The sequence below is a fragment of the Fusarium coffeatum genome, assembly GCF_003316985.1.
Source record: "Fusarium coffeatum strain FIESC_28 chromosome Unknown BRIP53273_contig_270, whole genome shotgun sequence".
Classification (NCBI taxonomy): domain Eukaryota; kingdom Fungi; phylum Ascomycota; class Sordariomycetes; order Hypocreales; family Nectriaceae; genus Fusarium; species Fusarium coffeatum.
In genome coordinates, this window is record NW_022158061.1 from 45,640 (window position 1) to 63,722 (window position 18,083).

Genomic DNA, 18,083 nt, shown 5'->3' on the forward strand with positions numbered 1-18,083 from the left:
GTTGAAGAGCCGATGGAAGCGTCGAATGAGGTTGAGGTTTTGTTTCTGTTGGTCGGAAACAAACCAAACACACGGCCCGCTGTGTTTCTGTCATAAGCCACCACGACCTATATGTGAGCCAGATATGGATTTTTATTGTTTCTATTTGAAACATTTGAGGGAGATATCTCATTATTCCCATCTTTTCATGATCATGTTTCTGCTTTTGATTCTCCCTTGCGGTTCTCCTTGCTGGTAGAATCTCGGTATGTCTTGTACTGAGGCTGGTCAGATTGACTCAGGTGGGGATAACAGAAGGAATATTTTCTGACTTGGGCTATCAAAATAAAGGTTCCAAGAGCTAGTCTGAGCTTGCATAAGATGAGCAAGTTATTTCATCTCTTATGGTTTTAGCGACTAATTCTTCTCATCCTGACGTGACGCTTTGAAGAGAAAATAACACTATCTTTTAGGTGTATAGGTTAGGCTTGCTAGGTAGGTAGTTTCATCAAAGTGTCAGGGAAAATGCGTATGTTCCTTCCCGTTCAGTTTGTCTGGCTCTACCGCCGGTGAGGTAAACTTCCTACCTATAATTCTATTCGGTTCATGATGATGTAAGTGGGTTTGTTCAACTTGCACAACCGTACCTGCCACACCAATGGCAAGAACAACCACAACCTTCACATCCACGTAGCAGTCGAATCTCTGCATTCAGAGAAAAGGATGAGACTCAGACTCATCTCTTATCCGGACACACATTAACCGCTGGCCCAGTGTCATTACCCCATGCATTACTCTTCATGCAACAGTTGGATGTGCAGCTGATCCTTCCAAAGAACCCCTCAAAGGACATGCTCTCTGGTGCTATTATTCTCCCTTCGATTGGTGTTGCAATTCTAGGAACCGTCCTTACTACCCTTGGATCAGGAGCGACAGTTGTGGCGCCCTCTCACGGAAGGAAGAAGAATGGACACCGTGGGAAGAAATCTCAGCGAAGTACCGATCCGGAGATGCCTCAACCTGAAGATACATCAACGACTACCTGAGCGCATGCCAGATGATGAGTTTCTCGAGGACTAGGATTACGAGAAGATGCGCCATCCTTAGAGCAAGTTAATTCTCAGCAAGCTATTTCAGCAGACGACTTTTATGGCTTCATGGAGCAGAGCTCTGAGGGTCATATTGAGCTCCCATCAACCAACGTGGGAGAGTTTCACCAAGTTCCGTCCGTTAAACCAGACAATACAATGTGAACGAAATCAGAGCCAATCAGAGGTATACTTGAGAGGGCATAGGGCAACAAAGTCATTCTAGGGATAAGCCTCTCCGGCAATGTTAAGTAGATACTCCTTGATACAGTCTGATAGCACTACTAACTAACAAAACAGCCTGAATTTGGGCTCTAGGTTGCTAAATGACCACTGAAACATAAGAGACGAAATGACTTAGTTGCCTTTTGCTGGCTTAGACTAGCACTTACGCTATTGAACGTAAGAAACAAAATTGAATCAGTCAGAACTTTGAATGCTGCGGCTTAAAGTGTTCCTCCACATTGTTTCGTACTGCAGCAGGTAATTCAGCCACTCCCGCTCTCAATAACTTTGTTTGGGGTTGAAACATAGCTTCAATGTTTAAGTTGTTAAATTGCTCTATCCACTTTGAATGAGGAGAGTCCTGCATGATCTGACCTGTCCCGTTCCCACTTGGTCCATTACCCTGGATGATCTATGTCTGTGTTTTTCTTTTTGTTATTGAGATCTCTTAAAACTATTGCTTTTTGTCTTGGAAATGACGCGGCAATTGTGAGGGAAAGTAGAGACACTGAGGTTGGAATACTGACTCAGTTGAATGCCTCTATTGTGCTTGAAGAATGCATTATCAAGTCCAGAACCAGTTATCCCCATATCATTACGGAGCAACCACATAGAAAGCATGGGGAAATATCCTCCACAGGCAAGTTCCAGTGGATATACAGTAAATCTGATCCCAGAACAGATCAAGGCCGACAACCGGAATGCTACCTTGAAATTTCGCTTGAGCTTATAGCATTGACAGTGGATTACTTGGTCCGCGCGATAGAATCGGCTGCAAGGTAGAGTTTTAAGCGATATTTGGATCCTCTGATAAGAATGCTTGTTTATTCGTAATCAGAAACTGTTATCCGATAAAAGATGTCGGTCTATGGAGTTGAATTGTAGATACGGATAATAGAGAAGAGAAATTCATGACATGGGAATGTAGCCTGATAAAGGATGGTCATTGTTTAGGCACTTAGAGCAAGCAGGAAGGAGCATTAGTGAGTTAGTTGTGCGATTGAGGAGGCAGGTGCTGCAAGTCATGCGCCTGCCTTCAATCACTGAAAGATGGGTAGTCACCTTCTAACCTCGACTCAACACCACGGCCAAGTGAATAAGTGATAAACAAACAGAATCAACATGACCCAAAGAAATAGAATCCTTCGTCCACGATTCGACGCCTTGCCTTCGCAGCTTCTACTATGGAGACACACTAAACCAGGGAAGCATGGCGTAGATCTTCCAAAGACCTAACTAACAAACGGTAACTAAAATTAATGTCTCCTCAATAGTAGGTGAGTCCTTCCATCAATCTTATTCTTATTTGGACCAAAAAGCTGACTCGCCTTAGAATTAACCTCGCAGCCAAGCGCGTCTCGACAGCCAATCCTGAGCCGCATAGAACGCGTCCCGTTCAGCCTGTTTGTCTCTCCGCGGGCAATCAGTTGTGGCTCCGGCTCTAACAGGAGCCGTCTTTGAAGCCGTTGTGACGCTAACCGAAGACACATTGGCCCAGGAACAGTTTTACTGTTGGTATGCGGTAAAAACTACCGTCAGGGGCTTTAAAATGACCAGCGAGCCAATGTGAGCTTTCGCCGCAAGCCACCGAAGAAAACGTCCAGGGGTTAGAACCATGGTGGAAGATGAGAGCACAATGGAACAAGGACGCCATCATCTTTGACAGGAGAAACAGGATCAAGACAAGACAGGAACCGATCCAGAATAACAATCCAAAACCATTACCGAGACAAGCAGCCATTGATGTCGCCCACAAAACCCCAGAATCCTGCTACTGGAACAATGCCTTCAAGGGAACAATATTCTCTTGCCGTATCCGGACCTTTGTTCCGAACATGCTGGTCTTATTGCCGCAGTGTCAACCCTATTTTGTATCGACGACTTCTCAATTAAGCTCGTCCTGTCATGATGCGATAGACTCTAATCTGCTCCAAGCACTATCCCCTGAGCCAACAGACTTGAGCAAGGCACAGTCTCAACCTGATTGGCTGGATCGGAACTAGGGGTTAAGCAAGGGCCAAGTCTGATTGGGAACAGTTTCATTACTCGAACCTCCATCACAGGAGAACCTCCACATTATGACAGGGGACCTCATGTTCATGCAGGTACGGAGAGGCCAGGGCTCAACATGGGGTCTGACCACGAGCCCACTCAGACGAGGCCCTCGCCTGTCGCTCAATCTCCTGGTCGTGGGTGAATGCGCCGGCGTCCGCGCTGTTGACCATTGCTCATTTCCTGGGGATCCATTTCTATCTCGCCCACTGTCGATCTCTTAATAGTCATGTCCTTGCTTCCTTGCCTGTCACTCACTCTTTCGTTTCCTTCCTTTTGTTAAAACGTTTCTGTCGCTGGTCCACAAACCTGTTGGCCTTTTCTCGTCAGCTTCATCACTCGTTCTGTTGCTCGACGACAATTACACTCATTTACCGACGCCAGCTGGATATATGTCTTGTTGATTTTTGACAAGTTCTTTGAAAGATTGGAGGTATTTACGCACATAATCAGAAACATACTTTTTGGAAATTCGAACCGGATCGACTATCTTTGATCGACGACAATCACAATGAGATTCATCAACGTTTCAGCTGCCCTTGTGGGTGTCCTTTCTGCGCCAGCAATCGTTGCTGGCAAGTCCCATGGCCACCGCCATGGTCAACATTCTGCTTTCGAGTCTCGCCCTCTCCAGAAGCGAGGAGGACAGTGCCAGTTTCCTACCGATGACTCCAACATGGTCGCTGTCACTCCTGATGCTAAGAACGCCGGTTGGGCTATGAGCCCCGATCAAGAGTGCAAGCCCGGAAGCTACTGCCCATACGCTTGCAAGCCTGGTATGGTTATGAACCAGTGGGATCCTAAGTCAACTTACGACTACCCTTCTTCTATGGTACGCCCGCGAAACATCAACCACCAACTCGAGAAACACTAACTAACACTTCTCAGGACGGAGGTCTCTACTGTAACGAGGATGGTGAGATTGAGCAGCCTTTCAAGGGCAAGCCAAACTGTGTCTCTGGCACTGGTTCCGTTGAGGCTGTCAACAAGTGTGGTTCCACCATGTCCTGGTGCCAGACTGTCCTGCCTGGTAACGAGGCCATGCTTATCCCTACTGTTGTATCTTCTAGTGCAACTCTGGCTGTTCCCGGATCTTCCTACTGGTGCTCCACCGCTGCTCAGTAAGTCATTTCTTTAATCTTGACGATCAATGAAGATCTCTAACCATCAACTAGCTTCTACATCAACCCCCCTGGAACTGGCGAGGAGGGCTGCATCTGGGGTACTGAGGACAAGCCTATTGGTAACTGGAGCCCTTACGTTGCTGGCGCTAACACTGAGTCCAACGGTCAAACCTTTGTCAAGATTGGCTGGAACCCCATCTGGGAGGACTCTGGCCTGAAGAGCGAGCTCCCTGACTTTGGTGTCGAGATTCAGTGCCCTGATGGTGGCTGCACTGGCCTTCCTTGCAAGATCGACCCTACCAAGGGTGGTGGTAACGTTGGCAGCGAGCTTTCTGCTAAGGGTGCTGGCGGTTCAGGCTTCTGTGTCGTTACTGTCTCTAAGGGCAAGACTGCTCAGATTGTTGCTTTCTCTACCAGCGGCGGTGGTTCCGGCTCTGGCGATGACTCTGATGATGACTCTGATGACGACTCTGACTCTGTGGACATTGAGATTTCCATTGCTGAGGCTAAGCCCTCTAGCACTGCTGAAGCCGAGCCTACCACCTCCGAGGAAGTCGTTGTCAGCACCACTGCTGAACCTACCACTTCTGCCGCCCCTACTACCTCCGCTGCCCCTACTACTTCTGCTGAGCCCACCACCAGCAGCGTACCTGAGACTACCTCTACTCCTGTAGAGACTACTACTGAGCAGGCCACTTCCACTACTGAGTCCTCTACTTCTGAGGAGCCTACTTCTACCACTTTCACCTCCGCTTCCAAGTCCAAGACAACCAAGTCCTCTACCAGAAAGGTCTACCCTACTGTCAAGCCAGGTATCTTCCGTGAGAACGGAACAAGCACCACCGACACCAAGTCCGAGACCGAGACCGAGACCGAAATCAAGGAGACTGCTGCTGCTACTGAGGTGGACTCCGGTGCTGCTCCCTCCGAGACCAAGGACAGTGGAGCTGGTCGTGACCAGGGCAATGCTGCTCTTGCTGGCCTCGTCGTTGCTTTCATCGCCGCCGCCTGTTTCTTCTAATCTATGTCCCCTTTGACGACCATTCACCACTGTCTCACCGCAGTTGGTTTTCACTTCACAGACTCTATTTACCACATACATTCCTTTATCATTGGTACTCTACATATATTATCAAGCCATATTTCTATCGGCGATAGTGTCTATTACCCCTTAACTATACGACTCAGCAGTCATATGGCTGTTGGGTCAGTTGGTTGACGATACCCGCCCCGGGTATTAATATTCTCAGGAGTCTTATTGGCTCTTTGGCCCGTGGGCATTATATATAAGTTCAACGCTTCTTTTCACGGTCGATATACCCTTTTTGCAATCATTGGAGACATTGGATATTCTTTGGAGGGGCAAGCGATGGTTTTCTTTTTTAGCTTATTAACGACGTATGCACACTATGAACAGAGAGTATGGTTTGGAGCTTGAGTATGTCGGGTGGTTAGGAGAGAAGAGAATATACGGGGACGGCTAGTTGATGGGATGATACTCTGGTCATCTCTAATAAAATGAAAATAATCTTGATTAGATATTTAATGGTGTGATGTACGTTATCGCACTCAGTATTGCAAATAAAATGTGTCTAATCATGATTGATTGCTCGAGCAAAACGTCCATTCTCTTAATTCAGCCAAGTTGCTATCTAATCTCTTTGTCCACTGGGTATCACAGTAAATGATCTTATACAGACGCCACCAAGATGGCTTTGTACTCCTTTATATATCCAACACGAGTTCTTTTTGTATGTCATCCTACTTGACCCATCCGGGTACATCATCAGGGTCGTAATCCTCATATCTCCTATCACGAACTGTCTGCCACACATTGGGCCAGCCAGCAAGCACAGGGCTTCCCTTGGCCTTAGCGCCAATGATAGCAAATCGTCCTGATCCATGAGCAATGAAACCGTGCATCGAACCCTGCTGCACGAGCGTCGCGACTGTCATCTCCACGTCTTCGGACGTGACCTCTGCGTTGCCCCATATCATACCCTCGTTGGGCCGGAGAGATTTGGGGCCACCAGGTGGCGGAACTAGCGTGGAGTCACCTTCTGGGTTTTGAGCATTGTTCTCAAGAGCTCTCATCAGAAGAGGGTTGACGTTTTGAGATCGGTTGAGACCGTTGGGTCCTGCTGGTACCCAGCCTTCCAGACGGCGTTGAGTGTATGTGGCGACTGCGTGAAGGTCTGCTAGGTCGAGAGTTGCTGCTTTGCGTGATGATGCGTCTGTTGGTGGGACGTATGTGAGAAGAAAAGTCTTTCGACTCAATGAGCGCCAGAGAAGTGGTCGTAGACGGTTGCTCAATGTCAACAAAAGACCTTTTTCGAAAAGCCAATCCTCATGTTGTGCTAGGTGATGTTGAAACTGGATAAAGTTGCCAGATCGAATAGCCTGGCAGATGGGAAAGAAGACTGGTGCCAGACCCTGACATTCTTGGCGCTGGAGCAACACCTGAGATGGAAAGCGTCCTAATAGCATGTTGCAGGGGATCAGATATGTGAGGATGTTGGTTCGGTGTGAAATCAATTGCGATGGAGTCTGAAGGTATGCTTGTTCGAGACATAACGCAGCCCGGAGGTAGTGATTGTTAGAGAAGTTAAAGCGGCCTAGATAGTATAGAAAGGTAACGCGCTGGGCAGCTGGATAGAGTGACAGAGGCGGAGAGATGGTAGAAATGTTGACAAAGATCATCTTTGCAAGATGTGTTCTCCGGCACTATCATCGTGTTAGCTTCATTCCATATAACATATAAGGGCCATATCATACCGCAAAGAGAAGTTTGAGGACAAGGTTAGCAAACATGTAAACGCCAACCTTCTTGCCTTCAGGTTTATCGTAACGACCGCTAGATCGGTCTGTTAAACAAGTAGTGAAGATCTTTTGAATAATCTCTGCTGAGGACTCGGCAATAGTCTTGTCTTCGTCGACGGCACGTAGACGACGCGCCAACTCGGGCTGTCTGTTGAGAGACATTGTGAGACGGGCAAGAGTTTCCGACAAGGACATGCTCGTCTTAAGAAGCATGGCTCCGTATGTAGGATGAGCAAAAGCCGTAGAACATGAGCTATATATCCCAATTAGCGATGGTTCTTTATGTGATGGGATAGGTTCGTACTTGACAAGACCACTCAACAACTGATGCGCGCCCAACAAATCATCATAATTCACGTCGCGCCAAAAGGCCATGTAGTCTTTCATAAAGGCGACAAAGCCGGGCCACACGGTCGCTTGACCCTCCGGCACGTCATCTTCTTGAGGTAGCGATTTCTCAATGACATTGTCGAGACCTTGTTGGCGGAATTGAGAGCGTAGTTCGGCTGCGAGGTTGTGGTATTGTTGTGGTGAGTTGGGCTCTACCTGGAGCCATGCACGGAGCTCGTCGCCATTTTGAGAGCGGATGAAATTACGGATTTGGGTGAGGAAGTCGAGAACTAGAGGCATTGCGGAGGGTTTAGGTGTTGTGAGGATGATGAGTTAGAGTGAGAGGGTGAAAGTGAAGGTCAATGGAGGTGAGCTTGGATTGAAAAGGTATTGGCTCCACTGTCTGGTGTTCTTGAGCAATGCTGGCACGGCCGTTTACAGTGCACCTTATAAGAGGCCAGAACACTATAACAAACAATCGGATTCGCTTTCTATTCAATTTTACATGTGTCGGGTTTTATAAAATTCAAACTCGAGACTGTTGTTCAAAGCACGGCATGCTTTTGTACGACTGTCCTGATAAGTAAGTAGGCAGGTAGTCGTAGTCAAGTTGCTTTGGGCGACTTGGACTGAGATGAGGTGGTCAAGATTTGGCCATTATGGAAGAGTTCGGCCTTCTTGTTGAAACATTGAAGACTAAGAAATCCCATAGACGAGACTGTAATTCATACATAACACAATGGCAACTCATGTGGCATCGGCTTTGTTGTTCAATTCGTCTTACCCTGCACTCCCCAATCATTCATTCCGGGCTGGTAAAGATTTGGTACGGATGAATGACAGCCTTCACTTAATAAAGCACAAGAGAGTTTCTTAATTATTCAATTTTTGACTATTTTTTGTTATACTATAATATCATAAATAGCATCGCTCATCATATCTATCCATTGTATTTTTAAACAGACTCAACACGCTGCACAACAAGAGCAGTCGCAGCGCCACCACCGTTGCAGATAGCAGCAACACCATACTCACCAGGCTTAAGCTGGTGTAGAAGGGTGGTAAGGATCCTTGAACCAGAGCTACCGAGAGCATGGCCCAGTGAGATGGCACCTCCCAGAGGGTTAACCTTGGCATTCTCAAGACCCAGGATCTTGGCGTTGGCGAGAATAACGCTGGCAAACGCCTCGTTGAACTCCCAGATAGCAACCTGGTCCTTGGTAATGCCAGCACGCTCGAGAGCGATGGGGACAGCCTTGGCGGGTGCAACAGGGAAGTCAATGGGTGCAGTAGCAGCATCGGCGTAACCACAGATCTTGGCCAGAACTCGAGAGCCGGAACCATATTGCTGGGCAATGGCCTTGCTTCCTAGAACGAGAGCGCTAGCACCATCGTTAAGAGTAGAGGAGTTGGCAGCAGTAACAGTGCCGCTTCCGTCGCGAACGAAAGCGGGCTTCAGCGTGGGGACCTTGTCGAACTTGACATCCTTGAAGCCCTCATCAGTGTCGATAACAGTCTCGCCCTTGCGCGACTTGACAGTAACGGGCGCAATCTCATCAGCAAAGGCCTTCTCCTCCCAAGCCTTTTGCGCATTGCGGTATGACTGAATGGCGTACTCGTCTTGCTGCTCTCGGGTGAGGTTGTGGTTCTTGACTGTGTTCTCGGCGCAGTTGCCCATGTGGAATTGGTCGTAGACATCGGTCAACCCGTCCTTGATAAGACCATCCTCCATCTTGACATGGCCAAAGGCAGGAAGACCGCTGGCGCGTGACACGTAGTATGGGACCTGTGACATGTTCTCCATTCCACCAGCGATCTGAGCCTCAGAAAGACCCATCTGGATGTTCTGAGCAGCCAAAGTAACAGCCTTCAGTCCAGATGCGCAGACCTTGTTAATAGTTGTCGCCTCGATCGACTGGGGCAGACCAGCAAAGATGGCAGCCTGTCGAGCAGGCGCTTGGCCGACATTGCCCTGGAGCACGTTGCCCATGTACACATCGGTGATCTTCTCGACGGGGACCTTTGACTTTTCCAGAGCGGACTTGATAGCAACAGCGCCGAGCTTGGGAGCTGATACTGACAAGAAGGAGCCGTTGAACTAGGAATTAGTTAGTAGGCTGCCATAGAGCCAGTTGTTTAGTGACAGGTCTTACCTTTGCGGTAGGAGTTCGGGCAGCGCTCAGAATGTAAGCGTCCTGAATCTCCTTGCGCAGGGCAGGTCGTGTAGAGAACTGTCGCGCGCCATTCACATGTCCAGCAAGCTGGGCCAGCCGGCCAGCGGATCTAAGTTGTGTAACAGGCATTTTCGAGAGATATGAGGGTATCACGATGCAACAGGAAAGACAGAAAAAAAGAATAATAATTCAGGAATGGGAAAGAGGAAGGAAAAGACAAATTGTCTGTATTAGTAGCACGGGTATATAATAAGACGACCTCGGGTATCGTAATCTACGGTCCTCTTCGGCTTTCAGCGGGGGAGGGCGCCCGAGGTGGCGGGAAGAAGCTCTCCCGTGCCGAACCCCAAACAATCCGGGGCACCGCAAAGTGACGTCGATAGAATTAATAGGTCCAGATGTACAAACATTTACCACAGCTTTGCAGTATAAATAAAAGTATCATCCACGAACGGTCAAGGTCAATCTTCTACCGTGTCCATCAGTTGCTTCGCGTCGAGCAAACAATCTCGCTTCAGCGCTCCGCTTGTCTCGGAATTAAATATCATTCCGAGAGACGGATCTCTTATAAAGAAGAGAGCGGTCTTCGTCCCCCGCGTCCATGTGAAAGTCCCGGAGCTAAAGGAACGGCTTTCAAGATGAGCCTCTGCAGGATAGTCACTCACGTGATCATGTAGAGCTGACAACGGCAAGTGGGGTACTGCCAAGCGCTGATAGGCCTGAATCAGTGCCACTTCTAATTGGCAGATTGCCACCGAACTTACGGATCCCTTCTGCTTCCCTGTGGAATCATTCAACCCAGTGCCTGTCCTATCGATGACCAATCTCCATCTCCGCTCATCACTGCATTGCACTACACATTGCACCGCTACATCCATCGTTCCCTAGAGACAGCGAATCCTGCATATTCACTGAAGGATCACCATCAGGGTCGCAGCTTCGCTTTTTCTACCTAACATCATCCTCCAAACCCTCGTCTCTACTTTCGCCTTCTCGCCTATCCGCCATCATGTCTACCGCTGCTCGTCGTCGTCTTATGCGAGACTTCAAGGTACGATGCGCTTCTGCAAGCATTTTCAAAAGCTTATCTTGCTAACTTTGATGGTAGCGCATGCAGACTGACCCTCCCGCTGGTGTTTCTGCTTCCCCGGTACCTGACAATGTCATGACCTGGTACGATCGCTTCCTTTGGTTTCGCCGCCTTCAAATACTTATCGAATATGTTATAGGAATGCTGTTATTATCGGCCCCGCAGACACCCCATTCGAAGACGGCACCTTTCGACTGGTGATGCAGTTCGAAGAGCAATATCCAAACAAGCCACCCCAAGTCAAATTCATCAGCGAGATGTTCCACCCAAACGTTTACGCCACTGGAGAACTGTGCCTGGACATTCTGCAAAACCGATGGAGTCCTACCTACGATGTCGCCGCTGTCTTGACCAGTATTCAAAGGTGAGGAGAAATAGCACAAGAGGGCCGTGCTTAAGCTGACCATGTCTAGTTTGCTCAACGATCCCAACACTGGCTCGCCTGCGAACGTCGAAGCGTCCAACTTATATAAGGACAACAGGAAGGAGTACACCAAGCGGGTTAGGGAGACCGTCGAGAAGAGCTGGGAGGACTGAGAAACGACCGGCACCCTTCAAGGACAGAGAACGGTATGCCAACGTCGATTTGTCCAGATATATGAATCAGGGTACTCAGTTTGCTCTGTATGTTGGAGCGCCCCCGCCCAGGGCGCAAGCATGTATGTAAATGGCGTTTGGGTGCGTTGGAGTTGGACTGAACTGCATTCGAGGCGTTGCGAGCGTCCAGGAAGTCCCCAAGAACGTTAGCTTATGATATCACGAGGGTTCATCATATATGAAGAGGAGTTTTATGTTTCTTGTAATGCTCGTGTCTCACTGTGTATCCATCTGGTATCTTGGTCTGGGTTGGAATGACTCAGACAGGTGTGAATTGTGTCTTGGTGATAAGAAGCAGGAATGTTGGCATTTGTTTGTCATTTCCATTTTAAATGAACTTTATGCGGCTCTTCCATGAATTCCATTGTCCTTGAATCACTAATATGCGCTACCTCGAAGCATTGTGATACTGATGACTGTCAATTCATGCGTTGGAAATCAGTAAAGATCGACCTTTGGTCATTTACCATAATAGGCAGTGTGTTGACTACTTGCCTACTAACAATTCCAATTCGTCCCTCATGAACCCCTCCACACAGCAACCCGACAATCCCAAACCCCCGGCACTTCTCCAAATTACTTTCGAGTCCATCAAAGACGGACCGGACCCATGGAACGGTCATGAACAGCACGGGACCTTGAATCTAACGTTCAAGGCCATAGAGGCCTAAATCTAAATCTCTAAGGGTTAGGTCCCCTAAATTACAGGTCGGACCCCCCCTGAGTAGCCCTGACACCTGAGTCCCCTCCCCGTTTCGGCCCCTCTTGGCGCGCGTCTTGCAAAGCTTCGGACCTATCACCTTCTCCAAAACCCACCGCCTCTGGTTGCCAACAACAAGACGTTGGGTTAGGCTGTTGATTTGTTGTTACTTGTTACCATATCGCATCGTCGATACAGTATCCGTACATCCATCCATCGACTCATGCAATTTGTTGTTGATTGCACGACAGACAAATCACACTTATCTTAACAACTGTATCGTGCATTTTAACCCCCCGTCCGTCCTGCAGCGAAACCCTGTACTCTTGGCCTGGGGCCTCTCGATCTGCGACTTTTCTGGCTCTCTTCAGACATCCACAGTCACTAGACGACCACACTAAACCTCACCTCTCTTTGTTTCGAGGTCGTCGTCTTCCCCCTCCTCTCGCCGCCATTTTGTGGCTCGTTGCAGCAAATCCACGGCCCGCATCTTCTGCGACCCCCCTCACAACCCCTGAAGGGTTCGCTTCAACGCAACCAACGATCGAGCCCGACTTTTTTCTCCCAAGGACGACAGCGCCGCGGCCCATGATAACGTCTGTTGCGTGACACATAGCCTGCGTTCAATATGTCGTCCGCAAATGGTATCAAGGTTGTCGCCAGGTTTCGACCTCAGAACAAGGTCGAGCTTGCGTCGGGCGGAACGCCCATCGTCAGTTTCGATGGCGACGAAACCTGTGTCCTCGACGTATGTTGTCCATTTGCGTTGCTGGAGGAAGCAACATACGGTGAGACTTCATGGCTAACGTATTCGACAGTCCAAGGAGGCGCAAGGTAGCTTCACCTTTGACCGAGTCTTTGATATGGGATGTAAACAACAAGATATTTTCGACTACTCAATTCGATCCACCGTCGACGATATTCTCAATGGATACAACGGTACCGTTTTCGCTTACGGCCAGACCGGTGCCGGTAAGTCTTATACCATGATGGGCACCAACATCGACGACGACGAAGGCCGAGGTGTTATTCCCCGTATTATCGAGCAAATCTTTGCCAGCATTATGTCAAGTCCCGGCACTATCGAGTACACCGTTCGAGTCAGTTATATGGAAATCTACATGGAGAGGATTCGAGATTTGCTTCAGCCGCAGAACGATAACCTGCCTGTCCACGAAGAGAAGAACCGCGGTGTCTACGTCAAGGGTCTTTTGGAAATCTACGTCTCTAGTGTCCAGGAAGTGTACGAAGTCATGAGGAGAGGAGGAAATGCCCGAGCTGTCGCTGCCACAAACATGAACCAGGAATCTTCACGATCGCACTCCATTTTTGTTGTCACCATTACACAAAAGAACGTCGAAACCGGATCAGCGAAGAGCGGACAACTGTTCCTTGTCGATTTGGCCGGTAGTGAAAAGGTTGGCAAGACCGGTGCCAGTGGACAGACACTCGAGGAAGCCAAAAAGATCAACAAGAGTTTGAGTGCTCTGGGAATGGTCATCAACGCCTTGACCGACGGCAAATCCTCACACGTTCCTTACCGAGACTCCAAGTTGACCCGTATTCTTCAAGAATCTCTCGGTGGTAACAGTCGGACAACTCTTATCATCAACTGTTCCCCCAGTAGTTACAACGATGCCGAAACTTTAAGTACGTTGCGATTTGGTATGCGAGCCAAGTCCATCAAGAACAAGGCCAAGGTCAACGCCGAGCTCAGTCCTGCCGAACTCAAGTCCCTGCTTAAGAAAGCGCAAGGACAAGTCACAAACTTTGAGAGCTACATCTCCAATCTGGAGGGTGAGATTCAACTGTGGCGATCCGGTGAAGCGGTCCCCAAGGAGAAGTGGGCTACGCCGGCCGCTTCTACCGATGTTGTTGCTAGAACCAAGGCTGAGAACAGGACATCTACTCGACCTTCTACTCCTTCATTAATATCAGATAGCCGATCCGAGACTCCTGGGATATCCGAACGTGCGGGCACTCCCAGTCTACCACTGGATAAGGACGAGAGGGAAGAATTCCTACGACGAGAAAATGAACTGCAGGATCAGATCTCAGAGAAGGAGTCTCAAGTTGTTACAGTTGAGAAGCAGCTTCGGGAAACCAAGGAGGAGCTGGTCTACCTCAAGGAACACGACAGCAAAGTTGGCAAGGAGAATGAGAAGCTCACAACTGAGGTTAACGAATTCAAGATGCAACTTGAGAGACTCACCTTTGAGAGCAAGGAGGCCCAGATTACTATGGATGCGTTAAAGGAGGCCAACTCGGAGCTTACTACCGAACTCGACGATGTGAAGCAGCAACTTCTTGATGTCAAGATGAGCGCTAAGGAAAGCGGTGCTGCCCTCGACGAGAAGGAGAAGAGGAAGGCCGAGAAGATGGCCAAGATGATGGCCGGCTTTGATCTGGGCGGCGAGGTGTTTAGTGAGAACGAGCGCCATATTGCGGAGACTATCGAGAAGGTTGACTCGCTTCACGAGCTCAGCGCAACTGGCGACAACATCGCGCCCGATGAGTTTAAGGCACTCCGGGCCCGCCTGGTGGAGACACAAGGTATTGTTCGACAAGCCGAGCTGTCCATGTACAGCACCACCTCTAGCGATGCCGACTCAAGAAGGCGACAAGAACTCGAGACTCGTCTCGAGGCCGTCCAGGCCGAGTACGAGGAGATCCTCACCCGCAACCTCGGTCCCGAGGATGTTGAGGAGGTCAAGGCTCGATTGGAGAATGCCTTTGCCAACCGACAGACTGCCCAGTCCGCATTCGTCGACGAACTCAAGACCGACATTGCTCAAAAGGCGGCTGAGAACACAAGAATGAAGACGCTGATCGACGATCTCCAACAGCGGGTTAAGGCTGGCGCCACCGCGCCAATGGCCAACGGCAAGACGATCCAGCAGCAGATCGCCGAGTTCGACGTCATGAAGAAGAGCCTCATGCGCGATCTCCAGAACCGATGCGAACGTGTCGTGGAGCTTGAGATCTCTCTGGACGAGACACGAGAGCAGTATAACAACGTGCTCCGATCGTCAAACAACAGGGCGCAGCAAAAGAAGATGGCGTTCCTCGAGAGGAACCTGGAGCAACTCACTCAGGTTCAGCGCCAGCTGGTCGAGCAGAACTCGGCTCTCAAGAAGGAGGTCGCCATCGCTGAGCGCAAGCTCATCGCTCGAAACGAGCGTATCCAGAGCCTGGAGAGCCTGCTACAGGATAGCCAGGAGAAGATGGCTGCTGCGAACCACAAGTACGTATATCCGATGAATTTCCGTTTTATGAACCTTGCTAATAAAACGCCTAGGTTTGAGGTTCAGCTTGCCGCTGTCAAGGAGCGTCTCGAGTTGGCCAAGGCTGGCAGCACTCGTGGTCTTAACTCGCCGGGCGGCTTTAGCTTCGCCAACGCTGGCAGCAGGATCGCCAAGCCTCTTCGAGGAGGCGGTGGTAGCAACGACGCTGCCCCCAGCATTCCTACGATCCAGAACCTCCAGGGCCAGAACGAGGGCAACACCAGCAGCGGTAGCAGCAGCAAGCGCGCCAGCTGGTTCTTCACCAAGTCATAGACGTAATGAGGGAAAGATAAATAAAGAAAAAAGAGCTCGCTGCTTTTTTGCTTTTGGGCACGGCGTTGCGAGCAGATTCTGTTAGACACACCACATTCACGCACCCTACCGTTCATACCCCTTTCCCTTTTTTCCATTCGACGATCGCCAACACCCTGTTCAACAAAGCTCTCCACACATTTGTTTCTCCCATGCTGTTGCTTTCTAACTTTGTCCCCGATTTCTGTTTTGTTTCTGATTCTATAAGAAGGCGATAGAGGATGGGGGCGGCTACGATGATTTGGATTTACGACAGGCATCGCGATGGGTTCACCATGACTGGGACGGGATGGGTCGTTATAGGGATGGAGCATTGGGCGCGAAGAGATGAGTTGAAAGCCGGCTGCAGTGGAGGAAACTTGCATATATATAGTCTTGTCACGACCACGTAGTTAAGGCACGAAGTTCAAGAAAGTCAATGAATTGAGGTTCTAACAATCTATATTTGATCTCACATGTATAAAAAGAAAAGGCTGAATAACAGAGGGGGATATCTTGAGGGAATCCTTGACAGGTTGTTCTAGCTATGATACCTGACTAGGTAGAACTATAGGGAAATATTCAAAACGGTTTCGTCATTTGAGGTGTTACAATGCTGAACTTTTAGATCTTGATGTCGCCGTTGCCAGGGCCATCTCCGTTGGTACCGCTCAAGGTAGCCAGGAGGATAATCTGAGGAATAATGACAACCATCAGGCCAAAGACGGCAGCAATAGTGATAGCGACAACCTTGAGCTCGAGCTTAACAATACGGTACCAAGCAGACTTGGAGAAGCTGGACCAGGCGTCACGAACGGTGGCATAGCCTCGACCACCGACAACAACAGGCTCGATGCGGCCGTTGAAAGAGCGATCAAAAGGAACGATAGTGTCAGCCTCGGCGGGGAGGAGAGAGGCCTGGACACGGACGAGAACAACGTAGGCAGGAATCTGGACAGCGATCTGGAGGAAGATAGCCAAGAGCATAATGCCGCAAACGCCGCTCTCGTTGCCATCGAACTTGGGAACCTCCTGACCATCCTTATCCAAAGCGTACAGCGTGCCGAGGCCGCTGAGAGTGACGATCTGAGAAGCGGCCCAGAAGATAACGGTAGGCCTCCAGGTGGCGAGGAAGGTGGTCTTGAAAGAAGGAATTCGCTGGTACCATCGAAGCTGAGACTCGGGAGTGATGACGATGTGGACCCAGGCGGTGCGGAGCTGGACGCAGATGAGAGAGCTGATCAGGTGGGCGATGACAAAGGAGTAAGGAGTGACGTGGTAGAGACCGCCGTTGATAAGTCCGAGACAGAAAGTTTGGATAATGTGCATCCAGATACCGCGGTACATGGCACGGAAGCCACCAGTGGATCGAAGAAGGCCGAAAGTAGCGCGGAAAGACGAAGTAACGGGCTTGCCCTGGCCAGCGGTGGGAGCGACAGGAACATCGGGAGAATTAACGGGCTTTGTCATGTCGTCGTTGGCGATAGACTCGACAGGGAGAGGAGCGTAAGCGGGAGGCTTCTCATCTTCGACGATGGCGAGAACAGGAAAGACCTTTTCGAAAGTGTATTGGCACTGGACAATGTTAGCAAAAGATAACGGTTAAACGATTATAGCGAAACTTACAAGAACCATAACAGGGATAAAGAGGATAAAGTTAGCCATAAAGACAAAGAAAGACCACTCAGGAAGCTGGTTGAGCTCATGGCCGAGGTCAGGCTTTGGCACGTTATCGCGCCGCATGAGCGACGACATTGCCGTTTCGGAAAACATGATGAACTCTGATTTTGATGAAAGGAAAAAAGAGGTAATGAAAATGAAGATGGTTATCCTCACGTTGAACGTTGATGAAGGAAGAGGAATGGTGAAAGATGAGGTGCTGGGGAGGGTTCTTTAAGTCCCCATGGTCAGCTGCGTTTACTGGCTGAAACGTAAAGCTAATTTAGGCAGTGACAGGGCGGCTCTGGGGGGCGAAAGATGATGCACAGCCCCTGTTTGTTGATCTACAATTGGAGTCCAAATGATGTAACAATATCTATGTACCGTCAAAATTACGATAGACCAATCTACTATGTCGCAAATATATCTAAAACATATAAAACATTTTATTTAATCTCAGTTTAAATGCAAGCTCAACATTACATCTAAATCTAGGTGTTCTCTGCATCGTATTCGGGTTCAAAGTATCCGGTGGTTACCGGATTGGGAAATATAGGACTTCTCCCTACGGATACCTATCCGTATACTTCTCACAGGATACACGTAATCACCAAACCTCCTCAAAACTGCCAGCCTTTACAACCGAGCGGTAAAAAAAGAAAGAAAAAAA

At 49.2% G+C, this 18,083-nt stretch overlaps 7 protein-coding genes across 7 annotated transcripts; 4 read left to right on the plus strand and 3 right to left on the minus strand.

The window, feature by feature from the left end:
• Window positions 1-588: 588 nt before the first annotated feature.
• FIESC28_09822 (uncharacterized protein) lies at window positions 589-1,025 on the plus strand (the record flags this gene model as incomplete). Its single annotated transcript, XM_031163957.1, has 2 exons — window positions 589-593; window positions 674-1,025. The coding sequence occupies 2 exons, from the start codon at window positions 589-591 to the stop codon at window positions 1,023-1,025; spliced, it is 357 nt and encodes a 118-aa protein (XP_031011987.1).
• Window positions 1,026-3,855: 2,830 nt separating this feature from the next.
• On the plus strand, window positions 3,856-5,489 carry FIESC28_09823 (uncharacterized protein; the record flags this gene model as incomplete). Its single annotated transcript, XM_031163958.1, has 3 exons — window positions 3,856-4,176; window positions 4,233-4,465; window positions 4,520-5,489. The coding sequence occupies 3 exons, from the start codon at window positions 3,856-3,858 to the stop codon at window positions 5,487-5,489; spliced, it is 1,524 nt and encodes a 507-aa protein (XP_031011988.1).
• A 740-nt stretch (window positions 5,490-6,229) lies between these two features.
• On the minus strand, window positions 6,230-7,918 carry FIESC28_09824 (uncharacterized protein; the record flags this gene model as incomplete). The annotated part of the gene is made up of 3 exons (XM_031163959.1): window positions 6,230-7,192; window positions 7,244-7,541; window positions 7,593-7,918. The coding sequence occupies 3 exons, from the start codon at window positions 7,916-7,918 to the stop codon at window positions 6,230-6,232; spliced, it is 1,587 nt and encodes a 528-aa protein (XP_031011989.1).
• A 655-nt stretch (window positions 7,919-8,573) lies between these two features.
• On the minus strand, window positions 8,574-9,921 carry FIESC28_09825 (uncharacterized protein; the record flags this gene model as incomplete). The annotated part of the gene is made up of 2 exons (XM_031163960.1): window positions 8,574-9,716; window positions 9,772-9,921. 2 exons carry the CDS (start codon window positions 9,919-9,921, stop codon window positions 8,574-8,576), a joined length of 1,293 nt encoding a protein of 430 aa, XP_031011990.1.
• Window positions 9,922-10,801: 880 nt separating this feature from the next.
• Window positions 10,802-11,419, plus strand: FIESC28_09826 (uncharacterized protein; the record flags this gene model as incomplete). The annotated part of the gene is made up of 4 exons (XM_031163961.1): window positions 10,802-10,843; window positions 10,901-10,965; window positions 11,022-11,246; window positions 11,296-11,419. 4 exons carry the CDS (start codon window positions 10,802-10,804, stop codon window positions 11,417-11,419), a joined length of 456 nt encoding a protein of 151 aa, XP_031011991.1.
• A 1,388-nt stretch (window positions 11,420-12,807) lies between these two features.
• Window positions 12,808-15,736, plus strand: FIESC28_09827 (uncharacterized protein; the record flags this gene model as incomplete). Its single annotated transcript, XM_031163962.1, has 3 exons — window positions 12,808-12,927; window positions 12,998-15,423; window positions 15,478-15,736. 3 exons carry the CDS (start codon window positions 12,808-12,810, stop codon window positions 15,734-15,736), a joined length of 2,805 nt encoding a protein of 934 aa, XP_031011992.1.
• Window positions 15,737-16,378: 642 nt separating this feature from the next.
• On the minus strand, window positions 16,379-17,527 carry FIESC28_09828 (uncharacterized protein; the record flags this gene model as incomplete). The annotated part of the gene is made up of 2 exons (XM_031163963.1): window positions 16,379-17,329; window positions 17,381-17,527. 2 exons carry the CDS (start codon window positions 17,525-17,527, stop codon window positions 16,379-16,381), a joined length of 1,098 nt encoding a protein of 365 aa, XP_031011993.1.
• Window positions 17,528-18,083: the final 556 nt, after the last annotated feature.